Source organism: Pleurodeles waltl, chromosome 1_2, assembly GCF_031143425.1.
Source record: "Pleurodeles waltl isolate 20211129_DDA chromosome 1_2, aPleWal1.hap1.20221129, whole genome shotgun sequence".
NCBI lineage: Eukaryota > Metazoa > Chordata > Amphibia > Caudata > Salamandridae > Pleurodeles > Pleurodeles waltl.
The window spans coordinates 742531134-742550011 of NC_090437.1; the positions used below are offsets into that span (position 1 = coordinate 742531134).

The following is an 18878-nucleotide window of genomic DNA, read 5'->3' on the forward strand; positions in this document are numbered from 1 at the left end:
ACTATCCCACTGCACTGTATCCAAATGTCTTGGCAATGTATCAGTACTATACACCTACACTGTAATTTCAAATGTTGGAACCACAAGGTACGAAATTCAAAAATAATAATAAAAAGATTCAAGCAAAAAAATTGAGAGACCTTTCTGTTTCCATGATCATGGAACCTCTAATATGTTATTCAAGACTAATATATACCATTAAAATCGAAAGATTATGGTGGCTGATTCTGAAACAGTATGCATCGGGCATTGCCATGAAGTCCTGACACCCAGACATTCTAGGACCTACTTGACTTGTGTCACTTGTAGTCTATTACATTAGTATGGTGACAGGAGCATCTAAGACACCCAGTCTGGTTCTGATTATGCACAACTCAAGCAGTTCTCTCAACTTGCATCTATTATGGCTACAGGCGTCACCCAAAGTTCCGCATACCCAAGGACACATCATCAGAATCTACCTACTCTCCTTGCCTCCTACCATGTTTATTCCATTATCAGAATTCCTATGGCAACATTTAAAAAACAATGACAAATCATACAGGTCTTCCTTTAGCGTACTAATACACGCACAATAGGCATGCCTGCCTGTTATATTCTAGTGTCCCAAGAGTAAGAAGCACACGACTGCAGCATGCCAGGCTGTTACTACATGTCTTGACATTGAGCCACACATGCCTGCAATACCACTAGCTGTCCTTAGATGTCCACTAGCTGTCCCACAGGCTGGTACTAGATGTCCTAAGGGAGGGCAGCATAGTTCTGCATTACCATAAGCTGTTACTAGGTGTCCCAAGGTCAAAACAGAACAGCTGAAAAGTACTACAATGGCACAGCATAATACCTGTGACAGAACTTTGAAAATGTTTTATAAATGAGGCAGTAGTTATAGTAGCAGGACTGGATTCATTGTTTATATAAAAGTACAATATTTAGGAAGGATCACAACCGCAAAGTCAACCAGCAGCATAGAAGGACTACAGTAGAGCACAGAATCAACAACACTGAAAAAGTATCAAAATGGCACACAGTACCAGTGACATAGAAGAGGGACCAGAAAGGCACGTTCAACCTTTGTGATGGCATCATGAAAAGAAACTGGCAGTTAAAGTTCTTAAAAAGAGTCTAAGTAAAATAATGACATAGCCTATCACGAAAATATATAAATTCTGGATAATATTTGTCATTCTTATTTTTGAAGAAAAGCAACTTCAGTTTTTCCCCACACTGATAATTACTGAGTTTAATCAAAAATAACACAAGGCACTTAATATAGTAATTCTGTGTACACGAAACTGTCTCTGCCACATGCTGAAAACAATACATTTCATGTGTGCAAAGAAACATTTACTAGGAGGCAGTATGATACGCCAACAGCCAATAACATGAAGTGAGAGATGTTTATATCTCCCAAGATGACCGCACATATATTTTTAGATATCTAGTGGCAAAATCTCTGACAGCTACAATGTCAAGCCAGATATAAAAATGGAACAGAGTTTGCCCCAAATTGAATCATTTTTTTCACATCTGCAAAAGAAAAATATCTTTGTATCTGTAACTACGTGAACAGAAAAATGTGTGCTCGCTGACCACTTGGTTTTCTCTGTCACTTAAGCCCATAACTAATTGTTAGGGAAAGAGCAGAATGCATCACACTGAGCGTTTCCTAAAACTAATTCTTTAATCTACATGGACAAAAAAGAATACACCATGTAGGCTTGTATAACAGTGATTGAGAAAACATACATTTCTTAAATCTACCAAAAGCCTGTTTTTTAAAGCATTTTTTAAATAATCCTAACGCAAACGTGGAGGTTGAATACTAGATTATCAGTTTTTTAAAGGACATATTGTTTTACATATCAAGGAGGAACGTACCACAGTTCAAGTTCATGTATCAGGATAAAGGTTTTAGTATGGGTGGGAGGCATTTGTAAAGTATGTGCTGTATGTATAAAGTATGTGCTGTAGGTACAGTGATAAGCGACAGCATCAGAAAACTGTGAATGCAATCCTTTGGTCCATATGAAAGTAACTGGCAGAGTTAACGTTTAATATTGTGTACACAAATATCGTCTTGGAAGTCGTTGACAAAACTGTAATTCCAAAGGGTATAGGTTGTATATTAACTACAATGGGATGTTTCTTTTATGGACAACATTTAAGACACAGCATTTATGTGAGACACGATTCTGAAAGCAATATTCTGGTATTCTACAATGACTAGAGCTGACAACATATCACATTTACTAACATATGTCACTTTACATGCAATATTTGAAAAGTAGTTTGTGCAAGATGAAGCAGGTACATTCTGCACAGGTTTTAATACTTGGTAGCAGCGAGGCAGGTTTATTCTACAAAACTGAAACACAAATGAGTTGGCCAAATAATTACAGGCCAAATTCTTAGTTGATGTGCAAAAAGGGGTTCCTGACAGGTTAGAAACATGGATGACAACAAAAAATAGATGGATCTACCACAAAAGCATATTCCTGGAGCCTTACTCATTGGGTACACAGAGTTTTTATTTACTTCTCCATTTAAGCAGCTACACCCTTGCTTTCAAAGGCTGAGTTAAACAACTGACTTTATTAGTAAAATAATGTGAAGTGGATATAGTTCATTGAACTTCATTTTTCTTTCAAAGCATAATAAAACACTACGTAAATGTATTGATCCGAATAATCCTGTAATGATTTACTTACTCTTGTATTCCCTCTAGTAACTTGAAATCCAGATTATCTTCACTCCTGTCAAAGAAGCCCTTGTTGTTAATAAAAACTAAATGTCTTCGGTCATGTTTCCTCTGAATAATGTGTGCTAGGGCAGCAGATTCAAATTCTTGACATTTCTTTTCAAGTCCTTGTTGCACACAAGAATCTTCCTTGCGGGGTGTGAAGCCACAGCAGTATCTATCAAGTCGATTGTACACCTGAGAGCAAAGAGAGATAAGGATAAAAGGAAACATAAGTTAATCAACTGCATTCTAACAGGAATATGTGAAAAGCTTGGTAAATTATACACTACTTTACAAAGAATGGCGCACTGCTTGGTACCTTTGGTAGTTGTGTGAAATTTCACATATGTCCAGGGGCGGCTCCTCCTGAAGGGCAGAGGAGCGTCGTCCCTCCCCCCGCCAGCAGCAGCAGCTGCAAATTCTGTAAAAGAAAAGGATAATAAACTTTGTTTATTATCCTTTTCTTTTAAAGGGGCGGGCCAAAGGCTGTGACGTGCATTGAGGGGGAGTGCGCAACACTCCCCCCTTAGAGCGCATGTATGTTTGGCCGGCCGTCTCAGGCCTGCCAAACATACATGCGCAGTGTGCTCTCTGCAGCCCCCTGCACAGGCTCTCAGTCTGCCTGGGAGCACCCTGGCTGGGTGCTCCCAGCCAATCCTGATGCTGCTTTGAGCAGTGTCAGGATTGGCCACAGGGCAGGCTGGGAGCCTGTGCCTGCGTGCAGCCAGCCAGCAGTGAAGAGGAGCGTGGCGCGGGACGGCAAGGAAATGGTAAGTGGTGTTTTTTTATGTAATTTATTTTAAAGTTTATTACCACCCCCACCCCTCCCCCGCGCCCAACCCTGCCCCTTCCACAATCGGCGAGCTGCTCCTGCATATGCCCCAGAATGGAAATAGTCAAACTACCACAGCAGAGAATGACAGACTATGAGGAGAGGATGTCAGGAAAAAGAAAACATGATTCCTGTTAGACCTGACAGCCTTAGGGTAGTCACCCCTAACTTTTTGCCTGCCTCCCTCCACTTTTTGGACACTGTTTTTGCTGGCTTTTAGACTCTGCGCACTTTACCACTGCTAACCAGTGCTAAAGTGCATATGCTCTCTCCCCTAAAACATGGTAACCTTGAATCATACCTGATTGGACTATTAATTTACTTATAAGTCCCTAGTAATGTGCACTGTATGTGCATAGGGCCGGTAGATTCAAAGGCTACTAGTGGGCCTGCAGCACTGGTTGTGCCACCCACTTGAGTAGCCCCTTTTCCTTGTCTCAGGCCTGCCATTGCAGGGCCTGCGTGTGCAGTTTTACTGGCACCTCGCCTTGGCATTTAAAAGTACTTGCCAAGCCTAAACCTCCCCTTTCTCCACATATGTCACCTCTAATGTGTGCCCTAGGCAACCCCTAGAGAAGGGTGGTGTGTGGGTGAAAGGCAGGACATGTACCTGTGTAGTTTACATGTCCTGGTAGTGTAAACCTCCTAAATTCATTTTGCACTACTGTGAGGCCTGCTCCCTTCATAGGCTAACATTGGGGCTGCCCTCATACAGTACTGAAGTGGTAGCTGCTGATCTGAAAGGAGTAGGAAGGTCATATTTAGTATGGCCAGAATGGTAACATAAAATCCTGCTGACTGGTGAAGTTGGATTTGATATTACTATTCTAGAAATGCCACTTTTAGAAAGTGAGCATTTCTTTGCACTTAAATCTTTCTGTGCCTTACAATCCACGTCTGGCTGGGCTTAGTTGACAGCTCCTTGTGCATTCACTCAGACACACCCCAAACACAGGGTACTCAGCCTCACTTCCATACATCTGCATTTTGAATGGGTCTTCCTGGGCTGGGAGGGTGGAGGTTCCTGCTCTCACACAAAGGACTGCCACACCCCCTACTGGGACCCTGGCAGACAGGATTGAACTGAAAGGTGACCTGGTGCACTTCTTAGCCACTCTTTGAAGTCTCCCCCACTTCAAAGGCACATTTGGGTATAAAACAGGGCCTCTGCCCTACCTCATCAGACACTTGCTGGAGAAGAAACCTGAACCAGAAACTACATCCCGCCAAGAAGAACTGCTTGGCTGCTCAAAGGACTCACCTGTCTGCTTTCTACAAAGGACTGCTGCCTTGCTGTTGGCCTGCTGCCTTGCTGAACTCTTGTCTGGCTGTAAAAGTGCTCTCCAAGGGCTTGGATAGAGCTTGCCTCCTGTTCCCTGAAGTCTCAGGACCAAAAAGACTTCTCTTTTTCACTTGGACGCTCCGTGCGCCGAAAATTTAGACGCACAGCTTGTTCCGTGGTGAGAAAAACGCCGCACACCGACGCTGATCGACGCGACGCCTTCGGGACGACCGGAACTTCGACGCACGGCTTCGCAAGGACAACGCCGCCCGACCTCTAAAGGAGAAATCGACGTGATGCCTGCCGTGAGATCGTAATTTCGACGCGCAGCCCCGCAGAACGACGCGCAGCCAGAAAACAAGCAGGAAAATCCACGCACAGACCCGGAACATCTGGTAATCCCCGCGATCCACAGAAAGAGACGTCCGCGCGCCGGAAAACGACGCACGACTTCCCCGCGTGAAAAATAACGACGCAAGTCCGTGTGTGCTGGGGAGAAATCGACGCACACACCCTTTTTCAACGCATCTCTTCTTTTGTGGCCCTCTGAGGAGATTTTCCACTCCAAACCAGGTACTTGTGCTTGAAAGAGACTTTGTTTACATTTGAAAGACTTAAGACAATTTATATCACTTTTCAGTGATATCTCTACAATTTCACATTGCAACTTTATTCTTTTTGACCTACAATTATCCTGGTAAATATTATATATATTTCTAAACACTGTGTGGTGTATTTTTTGGGGTGCTATATGGTGGTATTGTATGATTTATTGCACAAATACTTTACACATTGCCTTCTAAGTTAAGCCTGACTGCTCGTGCCAAGCTACCAGAGGGTGGGCACAGGATAATCTTGGATTGTGTGTGACTTACCCTGACTAGAGTGACGGCTTTTGCTTGGACAGGGGGTAACCTGACTGCCAACCAAAAACCCAATTTCTAACATTGTTGATCAGCGGTGAGGATAGGACTTGTATTTGTGCAGTGACATACAGTAGCTAAGTATTTCACTACCTACCCACAGTTGAAGGTCAACTTGATTTTTATCTCTTTTTGCAAATTCGTTTTTTCCTGACAATTTTCAAAAACTAAATCCTCACTCAACATGTCTCTGACTGGGTCTCAGATAGGAGACTTTGACCTAGTCCAGTTGGATACATATACGGTCAAACAACTAAGAGGATTCTGCAGGGCAATGAGGGTACCCACCCAAGGGGCCTCCAAAAAGCAGGACTTTCAAGTGGCGCTGAGGGCCTGGGCAGAAGCCCATTTAGAGGATGATGAGGAAGATGAGCCAGAAAATGGCCCCTCAGAGGAATTTTCACTATCTGTGGATGGTGTTACCACTGCAATTGTGCCCCTTTCCAGACCAGGGAGCAGTGTCTCTGTGCAAAGCCTGACCGCAGAGGAAAGGAGAGAGGAAAGGGAGTTCCAATTGCAAATGGCAAAACTGAAAATTGAGGCTCAACAGGAGGAGAGAAGGGCAGAAAGAGAAGCCAAGCAAGCTGAGGCTGAAAGAGCAGCCCAACAGATTGCAGCTGAGACAGCCTTGGCTGAAAAGAAACTGTTATTGGCTCATGAACTGAGTCTCAAGGAACTGGACCACAAGGCAAAACAGTCTGAATCCAGCAATAAGGGTGGCAGCATACTGATAGGACCTGCTGGAGAAAAGAAGGTTCATATACCCAAAAATGTGGTGCCCAGTTTTGTGGTGGGAGATGACATAGATAAATGGTTTGCTGCTTATGAAGTTGCACTAAGGGCTCATGAGGTTCCTGAAGGGCAATGGGGGGTAGCTATGTGGGGTTATGTACCACTATTGGGGAGGGATACACTCCTCACATTGGATCAACCTGATCAAAACACATACCCACTTCAGAAAGCCACTTTACTTGCCAAGTTTGGGCTGACCCCTGAGGGATACCGTCAGAGGTTCAGGGACAGCACCAAACAAACCACACAAACATGGGTAGATTTCTTTGACTTCTCCAGTAAGGCACTGAATGGATGGGTGCGGGGCAACAAAGTAGCTGATTATAAAGGTGTATATGACTTGATTCTGAGAGAGCATATGCTTAATACTACTTATACAGAGTTGCGCCAGCACTTAGTGGATAGTAAGCTGACTGATCCCAGGAAGCTTGCTGAGGAGGCGGACCTCTGGGTTAGCACCAGAGTGTCCAAGATATACCTGGGGGGGACACCCACAAAGGTGGTCAGGGTTCCCAACAGATGAAAGAGGGGGGAGATAAACTTACAGATAAGGAACTCTCCAAAGGCCCCCAAAAGAATTCCCAGGGAGGGGGTGGCAAACCTTCCTTTTCCAGATTTGGGAAAAAGCCAGGGACATATGACAGGTCAGGAAAATCCAACCCCAAATGCATGGAGTGTTACCAGTTTGGTCACTATAAAGGCGACCCCCAGTGCTCCAAGAGAGCACCGTCCACTACCGGACAGGCACCTGGGTTGACTAGTGTAGCGCTCGGGGGGAGATGGACCCAGATAGCTTTGGGGAACAGGTAGAGATTTCCCTAGTGTCCCTGGGAGAAGGAGAAATGGTGCCCAAAGCCCACATGCCCCAAAATACTTCCAAGTACAGGCAGTGGGTCACCATTGATGGGCAGAAGGTGGAGGCTCTGCGTGACACAGGAGCCAGTATGACTACTATCAAGAGTCAGCTGGTGTCAACAGAGCAGATAGTCCCTAATACATTCCACCAGGTCATAGTCGCTGACAATCGTGAGAGTCAACTACCGGTGGCTCTGGTTCCCTTTGAGTGGGGGGGTCTCTGGTACTCTGAAAGTAGCTGTGAGTCCTGCCATGCCTGTAGATTGTCTGTTATGCAATGATCTTGAGCATACTGCTTGGAAAGAAGTGGAGCTCAGGTCTCACCTGGAGATGTTAGGGTTACCTGAGTGGGTCTGCATGACCACACGGTCCATGGCTGACCGAGAGGGAAGACAAGGGCATCTGGAGCCTGAAACAATGGCCCAGAGAGCTGCCAAGAGGAGGGGCAAGGGGCACGGGAAACCGGACCCAGAAGTGCCCGCAGTGGCTGACGGGGCTCCTGAGGAGGAGGCTCCCGAGCCAACTGGGGAAGACATTGCCACCCTAGGTGACTTACCTGAGCTTGCTGGCTGGCAAGTTGAGGGTGGACCCATCAGGGAGGAATTCTGCAAGGCGCAGAAAGAATGTCCCACTCTGGAAGGTCTGAGGAAACAAGCCTCAAACCAGGCGGCAGGTGAAGCCTCTGGCGATCACCACATATACTGGGAGAACGATCTCCTCTACAGTGAGCCTAAGGTTCCGGCCTTTGGGGCAGCGTGTATGCTGGTGGTCCCCCAGTGTTACCGAACCTTCCTACTGGGTCTGGCTCACGACATTCCCCTGGCAGGACATTTGGGGCAAGGCAAGACCTTTAACAGGCTTGTCACACACTTTTATTGGCCCAGAATGAGGACAAACTCAGATAAATTTTGCAGATCTTGTCCTACCTGCCAGGCCAGTGGTAAAGCAGGAAAAAGGGTTAAAACCCCCTGATTTCACTTCCTGTCGTTGGCACGCCCTTTGAAATGTGGGCATTGACATTGTTGGTCCATTGGACCCCAAAACTGCCTTAGGCAACAGGTTCATCCTGGTTTTGGTGGACCATGCCACCCGTTACCCAGAGGCAATCCCTCTGAGGACCGTAACTGCACCAGTGGTGACCAGAACTCTGATGGGGATATTTACCCGTGTGGGTTTCCCCAAGGAGATAGTGTCTGACAGAGGCACTAACTTCATGTCTGCGTACATGAAGTCTCTGTGGGATGCGTGTGGCGTAACCTACAAGTTCACCACACCCTATCACCCCCAGTCTAATGGTCTTGTGGAGAGATTCAACAAGACCTTGAAAGGCATGATTGGTGGCCTCCCTGAGGCCATGAGGCATAAGTGGGATGTCCTCTTACCATGCCTTCTCTTTGCTTACAGAGAGGTCCCCCAGAGGGGGGTAGGGTTCAGTCCCTTTGAGCTTCTCTATGGGTACCCTGTCAGGGGACCCTTAAGCATTGTCAAGGAGGGATTGGAGAAAGCTCCAAAGGCACCTCCTCAGGATGTGGTCAGCTACATGTTGGCCCTCCGCAACCAGATGACCTGCTTCTGGAAAGAGGCCCAAAGTAACCTTGAGGCCAGTCAAGAGGTAATTAAACACTGGTATGACCAGAAGGCCACCCTGGTAGAGTTTCAATCTGGAGACAAAGTGTGGGTAATGGAGCCAGTAGAGCCCAGAGCTCTCCAGGACCGCTGGTCTGGCCCATTTGAAGTAAAGGAGCGGAAAGGGGAGGCCTCTTACCTAGTGGACCTCCAAACCCCTAGGAACCCCCTAAGGGTGCTCCATGTTAACCGCCTAAAGGCTCATTTTGAGAGGTTGGAGATCAACATGCTTCTGGTCACAGATGAAGGAATGGAAGAGGAGAGTGAACCTCTCCCTGACCTCCTCTCTGCCCAAGAAGGTGATGGGTCAGTGAACGGGGTCATTCTTTCTGACTCCCTGACTCTAAACCAGAAAGGAGACTGCTATGAGCTGTTGGAGCAGTTCTCCCCCCTGTTTTCCCTTACTCCTGGACTGACCCACCTCTGTGTTCATGACATTAACACCGGTGACAGTCTCCCTGTGAAGCACAAAATTTACAGGTTATCGGAGAAGGTGAAGGCCAGCATCAAGGAGGAGGTCTCCAAGATGTTAACCCTAGGGGTTATCGAGAAATCCAGTAGTCCCTGGGCCAGCCCAGTGGTGTTGGTCCCTAAGGCTACTGCCCCAGGTGCGAAGCCAGAACTCTGGTTCTGTGAGGACTACCGGGGTCTCAACTCAGTCACACGGACTGATGCTCACCCCATCCCCCGAACTGATGAGCTCGTTGACAGGCTGGGTGCTGCCAAGTTCCTGAGTACGTTTGATCTTACTTCAGGGTACTGGCAGATCGCCCTGACTGAGGGGGCTAAAGAAAGATCCGCATTTTCAACCCCTAATGGCCATTACCAGTTCCGGGTGATGCTGTTTGGATTGAAAAATGCCCCTGCTACCTTCCAACGGTTGGTTAACGGGGTCCTAGCTGGCAAGGATGCCTTCTGTGCAGCCTACCTGGATGACATAGCTGTCTACAGCTCCAGCTGGGAGGAACACCTGCTTCACCTCAAGGAGGTGCTTCAGGCCCTGCAACAGGCAGGCCTGACCATCAAGGCTAGTAAGTGCCAGATTGGGCAGGGTTCCGTGGTGTACTTGGGACACCTAGCGGGTGGTGGCAAGGTGCAGCCACTCCAGGCCAAGATTGAAACTATCAAGGCCTGGCAACCACCTAGAACTCAGACTGAGGTGAGAGCCTTTTTAGGTCTCACAGGATACTACCGCAGATTTGTCAAGGGCTATGGTACCATTGTGACACCCTTGACAGAACTCACTTCCAAGAAACAACCTAGGTTGGTGAATTGGACAGAGGCTTGTCAGAAAGCTTTTGACGCCCTGAAGGAAGCCATGTGCACAGCCCCCGTGCTCAAGGCCCCTGACTACTCCCAGGAATTTATCGTGCAGACAGACGCTTCAGAGCATGGCATAGGGGCAGTCCTAGCACAGCTAAATGAGGAGGGCCTAGATCAGCCAGTAGTCTTTATTAGCAGAAGGCTATTACCACAGGAACAGAGGTGGAGTGCAATTGAGAGAGAAGCTTTTGCTGTGGTCTGAGCACTGAAGAAGCTAAGACCCTACCTGTTTGGGACTCACTTCCAGGTTCAGACAGACCACAGGCCCCTCAGATGGCTCATGCAGATGAGGGGTGAGAATCCAAAACTCTTGAGGTGGTCCATTTCCCTACAGGGGATGGACTTTACGGTGGAACATCGCCCAGGGGATGACCAAGCCAATGCTGATGGTCTCTCCAGATACTTCCGCCTTAGCGATGAGAGCTCCCAGGAGGTCGGGTAGCTCTCCCCACTTTCAGCTGGGGGGGACACATGTTAGACCTGACAGCCTTAGGGTAGTCACCCCTAACTTTTTGCCTGCCTCCCTCCACTTTTTGGACACTGTTTTTGCTGGCTTTTAGACTCTGCGCACTTTACCACTGCTAACCAGTGCTAAAGTGCATATGCTCTCTCCCCTAAAACATGGTAACCTTGAATCATACCTGATTGGACTATTAATTTACTTATAAGTCCCTAGTAATGTGCACTGTATGTGCATAGGGCCGGTAGATTAAATGCTACTAGTGGGCCTGCAGCACTGGTTGTGCCACCCACTTGAGTAGCCCCTTTTCCTTGTCTCAGGCCTGCCATTGCAGGCCCTGCGTGTGCAGTTTTACTGCCACCTCGCCTTGGCATTTAAAAGTACTTGCCAAGCCTAAACTTCCCCTTTCTCCACATATAAGTCACCTCTAATGTGTGCCCTAGGTAACCCCTAGAGCAGGGTGCTGTGTGGGTGAAAGGCAGGACATGTACCTGTGTAGTTTACATGTCCTGGTAGTGTAAACCTCCTAAATTCATTTTGCACTACTGTGAGGCCTGCTCCCTTCATAGGCTAACATTGGGGCTGCCCTCATACAGTATTGAAGTGGTAGCTGCTGATCTGAAAGGAGTAGGAAGGTCATATTTAGTATGGCCAGAATGGTAACATAAAATCCTGCTGACTGGTGAAGTTGGATTTGATATTACTATTCTAGAAATGCCACTTTTAGAAAGTGAGCATTTCTTTGCACTTAAATCTTTCTGTGCCTTACAATCCACGTCTGGCTGGGCTTAGTTGACAGCTCCTTGTGCATTCAGTCAGACACACCCCAAACACAGGGTACTCAGCCTCACTTGCATACATCTGCATTTTGAATGGGTCTTCCTGGGATGGGAGGGTGGAGGGCCTGCTCTCACACAAAGGACTGCCACACCCCCTACTGGGACCCTGGCAGACAGGATTGAACTGAAAGGTGACCTGGTGCACTTCTTAGCCACTCTTTGAAGTCTCCTCCACTTCAAAGGCACATTTGGGTATAAAAAGGGCCTCTGCCCTACCTCATCAGACACTTGCTGGAGAAGAAACCTGAACCAGAAACTACATCCTGCCAAGAAGAACTGCCTGGCTGCTCAAAGGACTCACCTGTCTGCTTTCTACAAAGGACTGCTGCCTTGCTGTTGGCCTGCTGCCTTGCTGAACTCTTGTCTGGCTGTGAAAGTGCTCTCTAAGGGCTTGGATAGAGCTTGCCTCCTGTTCCCTGAAGTCTCAGGACCAAAAAGACTTCTCTTTTTCACTTGGACGCTCCGTGCGCCGAAAATTTTGATGCACAGCTTGTTCCGCAGCGAGAAAAACGCCGCACACTGACGCTGATCGACGCGACGCCTTCGGGACGACCGGAACTGCGACGCACGGCTTCGCAAGGACAACGCCGCCCGACCTCTAAAGGAGAAATCGACGCGATGCCTGCCGTGAGATCGTAATTTCGATGCGCAGCCCAGCAGAACAACGCGCAGTCGGAAAACAAGCAGGAAAATCCACGCACATCTTGTAATCTCCGCGATCCACAGAAAGAGACTGTCCGCGCGCCGGAAAACGACGCACGACTTCTCCGCGTGAAAAATAACGACGCAAGTCCGTGTGTGCTTGGGAGAAATTGACGCACACACCCTTTTTCAACGCATCTCTTCTTTTGTGGCCCTCTGATGAGATTTTCCACTCCAAACCAGGTACTTGTGCTTGAAAGAGACTTTGTTTACATTTGAAAGACTTAAGACAATTTATATCACTTTTCAGTGATATCTCTACAATTTCACATTGCAACTTTATTCTTTTTGACCTACAATTATCCTGATAAATATATATTTTTCTAAACACTGTGTGGTGTATTTTTGTGGTGCTATATGGTGGTATTGTATGATTTATTGCACAAATACTTTACACATTGCCTTCTAAGTTAAGCCTGACTGCTCGTGCCAAGCTACCAGAGGGTGGGCACAGGATAATCTTGGATTGTGTGTGACTTACCCTGACTAGAGTGAGGGCTTTTGCTTGGACAGGGGGTAACCTGACTGCCAAACAAAAACCCAATTTCTAACAATTCCAATATAGATGAATGTAATTATGTAAATAAATTAAGCTAGAAGCACGAGAAGACACACAACTGAAAAATGTAGCGCATGTATCGTAAGAGAGAGGCTTGTGGTTATCAGGAAACAATTGACCCAATGGTGAAGAATGACACTTGTAGAGTGTGCAAGGGTCTAACAAACAATTGACCCTGCTCCTGAATAATTAACAGGGTCAAATTGGGGGTGCAGGATACTTTAATGTGTAGAGTAGTAGAGGACAAACCATGGCCACATCAAAAAGTTATAACTTTATTACAAGAGAGCTTGCAATTAAGTAATAGCTGTTATAACTGTGCTGTGAGAGAGCCTGCAGGTCAAACTATTCGATACTAGTTACCTTAAGACAGCAAGGCTTTTGAAAAGTTTTCCTTTTCTATTATCTCTATCTCATGCTTAAAAAGCAAGGAGTGCTCCTGTCAGAAATAGTTCTTATTGAGCTGAAGAGAGTGTTAGACTCTTTAGCTGATGGGGCCTTCTTTATTTTTATTGACAAAGCACATACAACAGGTGTTGGACGTCAGTTATGGAGGGTACATCTATAATTGCTTTTCCAAAACAATACTAAACCCCCAATTATTTGTGCTTCATTAGGCATATCTCTCTAATCAATTGACACTGAGCTCTGTCTATGTGTCTAAATTAATAATTGGTGGTAGGTATATTGATAAATATAACTGGTTAATGCTAAGATGGTGTTTGACTCAGATAACTGTGAGTCTACTTGGGCAGAGATGACATTCTAGGGTTCTTGCCCATACCTATTTTGACAATGAAAGCTCTTTACATTGACCCTGTGCCTAGACGTTTTGCTAACCAGGTTTTATTCACCCGAATTACTATTAGCCAAGAAACTCACAAGGATGCTCCCTCACCATTCTCCTTTCATAAAAATTATATACAGCCTCTAACCGATAAAATTTGTCAGAATTATTGTATTTTGACACATGAGGTGTTATCTATAAAATGAAGCTCGATCTGGATGGTTATCTATTTTAATGATTAAATAAGAAGTGCGTCATTAATTAGAGATAGAACCTAACAATTCTATAGGAATACTGGGTTACTGCATTAATAAGGCTAAAACAGAGGTTACGGCTTGGGACATGGGACCTCTATCGGACTAGTTATTGGTGAAGAAAGTTAGACGTCTTGGAATTAAGCTACCTTGTAAAGTAGAAGAAGCTTTTGTCACTAACCCCAAGGCTATTTGGTCAGAAGGTACATCACTGCTGGACAAAAAAACATAATCGTCTCTATTAAGCTGGTTAGAAGAGTGAATTTTATCAAAAACGATTCCTTTACCTACGCTATTTCATTCCCATGTATTCTCTGACTACTAATATTACAACTCTTTTTAGAAAGGCTGACCTTTTATGCTTCTATTTCTCTGAAGCAATAAGTGCTCCAAATGTTTCAAAAACAACATTGCTGCAATAAGGCCTTGCAACGCCGGACTTCCAGCCTTATTTCTGGGCTGCAGAAATTTGAGCTATTCAATTTTTGGTCACCCAAGGCAGATGCTCAGCTGACCTTGAGACCCTACTAGAGCTGTTTCAGCCTAAAAAGTTGGAGATTTACTGTGTAAGATTGGGTCAATTTGGTACTATAAAGAAACTGGGATATATAAATGCATGCTAAGGACACCTGTACGGATCTTGCATGACTCTATCTGGGGAGGGGGGTTAACTAAGTTTACAAAGCACACACATAGTGCATATAAATAGAGCAATGGTATAACCCATCGAGCCCATGCGTAGTGTAGGCCAAAAATAACACATTTGCTTCTATGACAAGCCACAAGACAAGGATATTGGGGAAGTGAATATTACAGTACTATGGCAGTAGCTGAGCTATAGGCCTATGAGCGAGGGTGTGTGAAGGAGACGCATGAAGCAAAATACGAAGACTGGAACAAGTTGCTTTACTTGCTTGCAGCACACAGCTCTGTAAGCAGAAGCATGACGTGAGTCTAGAGTGAGAAGAATGGATGTATGAAAACTGGGGGAAAAGGTGAGGTTGCAGTTTAACAGAACAGTCCTTAATGGTAACTAGGCCCATGACCTACAACAATAGAGAAAGACAGACTTTACTGAAATTTGCTCATTATGACGGGTTACCCATACAATACACTGTTAATAAACATGTACTGAAAATGTGCCATTGCTACGCTGATTGCAGCCTGCCTTATTTAGGATCCAGCAACGATGTTGATGCTATAGTTTTATTAGTACGTGATCAGCACCTGTTCCAGCAATGGTTATTTACCAATCTAGCAGTTCTTAGCTTGTGGTACGCTGGTGGTCCGCAGATCCATATAACATTCAACCAATATTATAAGCACTTCACAGTAAATAACTGTATAAAGATAGCTCCTCATTTGAGAATAATAGTTTCATCAAGTAACAATAATGCTTACTTGATATGTATACTAATAAAATCAATAAAAATGTGTTTAAAAGAAATATCATAAGCATTTTTTTAAAAATTTCCATCAGAAGCTGACTGCTAGTTCAGGATGGCGCATGCATGAATGCGCGGTCACTGTATACATTCAAATATGCTCAAACCTGATATAGTAATCACATTCTGACTAAAAACATGTTTGAAATGCTTATGAATTTTGACAAAATCATACGCCTCTGTATACTTACTAAGCTAAAGTTCTAACCACTTAGGGCCTGATTATGATCTTCACGGAGGAGTTTCCTCCATCACAAATGTCCCGTACCCCGTACTATGATCTCATTATATTCTATGGGGATCGTAATACAGGGGACGGGATATCTGTCGCATTTGAGATGGAGGGAACCTCTCTGTCAAGATCGTAATCGGGCCCTAAGTGGTCTATGCATCTTATACACACAGGTATACTTCCCAAAGGAGCCTTCCAAGCTGCACATTCTCCATTCCACTGTACTGCATGATCAAGTACTATAGACACCAACACCTAAACCACTTGTATTGGAAATGGAACTGTCCTGAAAATTTCAGGAGAGCTGAAATACTTAAGTAGAGTACTGCTTCCCAGCAGGTTGCATATACTCTGGAAAAAAGGCCACCTAGTTTTCTCGCCTTTAAACATTCACTCTGTCACTTTTTGACATAAAGACACTCCATGGTCTCCAGCTTTGCCCATATCAAAGTCAATAATTTCTCTGTGTCTGTCCAGGGCAAACATCAATCCTATTACTACTTTTCCACCACTTCTGCTGAGAGCTTTGATTTCACATGATTATCTATTGGTTTGTGAATACAATCTGGGTCTCATACCAGTGTGTAGCAGCTCCCATATTTGACCATGCATTTCTGGAGGACACTAGGTTCATACAGTGTGTACTTGTTTGTATATCGTTTATGTATTATTGTTAAAGTTCATTTTGTAGAAATGGCTTCGGTTTTCCAGGCTTCTACTTGTGATTCAATGGGGTCTCCTGAAGTCAAACGGTTAGGAAACACTGGCTTAATAAACTGGCCGTGATATGCCACTTATTGGCAGTGTATGCTCACATGTATTCCATTGGAAGTGTATGAGAACGCAACCATCTGTGTATTCAGATAGCCTTGGGACATGCTGATTGCAAATGGCTCCCAGTAATCATTATGGCTTTTATTAAATACTAAATATGAATTACACTATCTACAAGATTTACTCAGGTGTAAATGGTAACTTTTCTTCCATAATGCACACGTTCATGACTAGTATTCAAGGCATTCGAAAGGGCCAGCGACCAGGTGCTTGAGACTATGCATTGCCATATATGATGCATGCAAATTAAGGATGCATTCTATAAATGCATATCAGTTGCTTTTTATTTTCATTGAAAAAACGTGTTTTTCTTTCTTCTACTAAATTCTACATGCAGCTCTGTGAATAAATCAACTGAGAAACTGGAAAGTGTGTAAACTGAGCATCAGTAAGCAATGCACCATCAACCTGAGCATGACAGAAGAATTACACTTTAATCAAAATATGAATGTATGTGCATTGTCCTTTCCATCAGCACCTTGTCAGACACTGGGCTCGGACCGTAGTTGAGCATGCTTGCCACCCAAATGTACTTGCGGTGAACCAGAAGGATTTTTTGCAAATTGGATGGAAAGCAGTGCACAAATTCTGTGGCTCGTGCAGAATGTCAAACTTGGGCTTGCACGTGAAGTGCTTCTTTTCCTTTTGATCCCAGGTGGTCTCAGTCAAGCTCTTGGTACTGCCCATTACATAGATCCGTTGACATATGTAACAATATATGTACGTCAGGCATCTGCATACTTATTTTGCTTTGGAAAGTAAAAGTATATTTCTTTGTGGAGAAAATTGGGGAGAAAAATCAAGTTGTGCAAACATTTAAAGAAAACGTGTTTGATTATAAGCAAGGTCTTCTATAAAGACAATCAAATACAGTATTGGAATATCATCTATCCACAGATGTTTTCTTAGCATGTGTACATTCAGAAAATGAATTGCTTTAAAAGATTTGGGTGCAGTCTTGGCATTAATATGCATTATCAAATGTAGAGTGTGCCATGGACCAGGTCAATGTGATTTAGTTGTTATAGTGGTTGTAGCAACTAGAAATCAAATGACTTCCTAAATATGTCTATTCCCAGCGAGGAAAAACAGAAATATCCTAGTTCGGAAAATCTTGCAAAAAAGCACCAATTCAAAACGTGGCCCAATTCTGTCACTCATAATAACCTCAGGTCTGCATGACCATAATGGAGACAATGATGTAGCTTCCAAATGGGCAACATGTTGAGTGTCTTTAACAAGTACCTGCTAATCTGTGGGCCTCGCCAACATTCAAGTTCCAATGGCGTCAACTGATGCACTCAGAGTATGTCATTGTAAGAGGTGCCAGACATTAGTGGGGATTACCCTGGGCCTTGCTGATTCATTGTGTTGTGGATTTTGTGGACATCTCCCACTGACGTATTGCACATGGTGTCTACAGTGCCCATTTCCATGCCACATGTGTGGCTAATCAGAGCAACATTAATGCTACCTCCATGACTTAATTGGGACAAATTTCACTTGGCAAAGTGTGTATTGTGGAACTTCTTCCAGTGTGACATGAGTATTTCCATGTCACCTTCTCCAGGCTATTGTACATTTATCAGCAATATGGCAGGATTTTGGGGCATCATTTCTTAATGTTGGGTCATTATGTATATGACACATAGAAGGGTGCACAACCTTGTGTGGGATCTGGGGGTATGGAATTGGCATTGGCCAACTATTGTACTGCAAGAGGTAACTGAGGTATGCTTCATGGGGCAGAGCTTTGAGGGTGATGAGGTCTACTAGTTTAATGGTTAATGTGATTGCACTACTTCAACCACACAATTGTAATTGTTGGAGATCCTGATTTTACTATGAACAACTTTTGATGGTTCAGATGGCTTGCATGCATATGGTGTGGCACATGTATGAGGTGGAGTTTGTTGCTGGGGCCTACTTGACATCATGGTCATTTTTGCTAATATGAGCTGGTGTCCAAATGTGATCACGGACATGTGATGACCCTATTTCTCTTTGTATTTGCAGCATCAGCCCAGGAAAGCGAAGGAGACAGGGCACAGCCAAATGGGAACGCATCTGACCACAGGACCTCGGGTCAAGACACCACAGACACAGAGGGACCCAGTAGCCCAGAGGGTGAGGGGAGTGTCACTGGGGAGCCCAAAACATTACCTTAATCTTTGGAATCTTCCTCCAGTGGATACTCCCTAGTGGTGGTAGACCCATCGGGGTATTTGCCCGTACCATCTTTGCCCACCAACCCCTGTTCTATCACCACTCTCCCTGTTGCTCCCCACTCAGTTGGCCGGGCCCGCTCACCCAAGAGGGTGGGTGTCTCCTTTGTCACAGGCACCTCTGCCCAAGCCCCTGTTATCCCTGCTGTCCTCAGTGAGGTAGAT

General features: G+C 45.0%; 1 protein-coding gene across 1 annotated transcript in view; it reads right to left on the reverse strand.

Annotated features, from left to right (window-relative positions):
• The window catches only part of GASK1B (golgi associated kinase 1B), a 156306-nt gene that overhangs the window by 30895 nt on the left and 106533 nt on the right, over positions 1-18878 (reverse strand). Inside the window, exon 3 of the mRNA XM_069243268.1 lies at positions 2712-2938. Coding sequence (XP_069099369.1) covers positions 2712-2938 — 227 coding nt within the window. The remainder of the gene's footprint in view (positions 1-2711; positions 2939-18878) is intronic.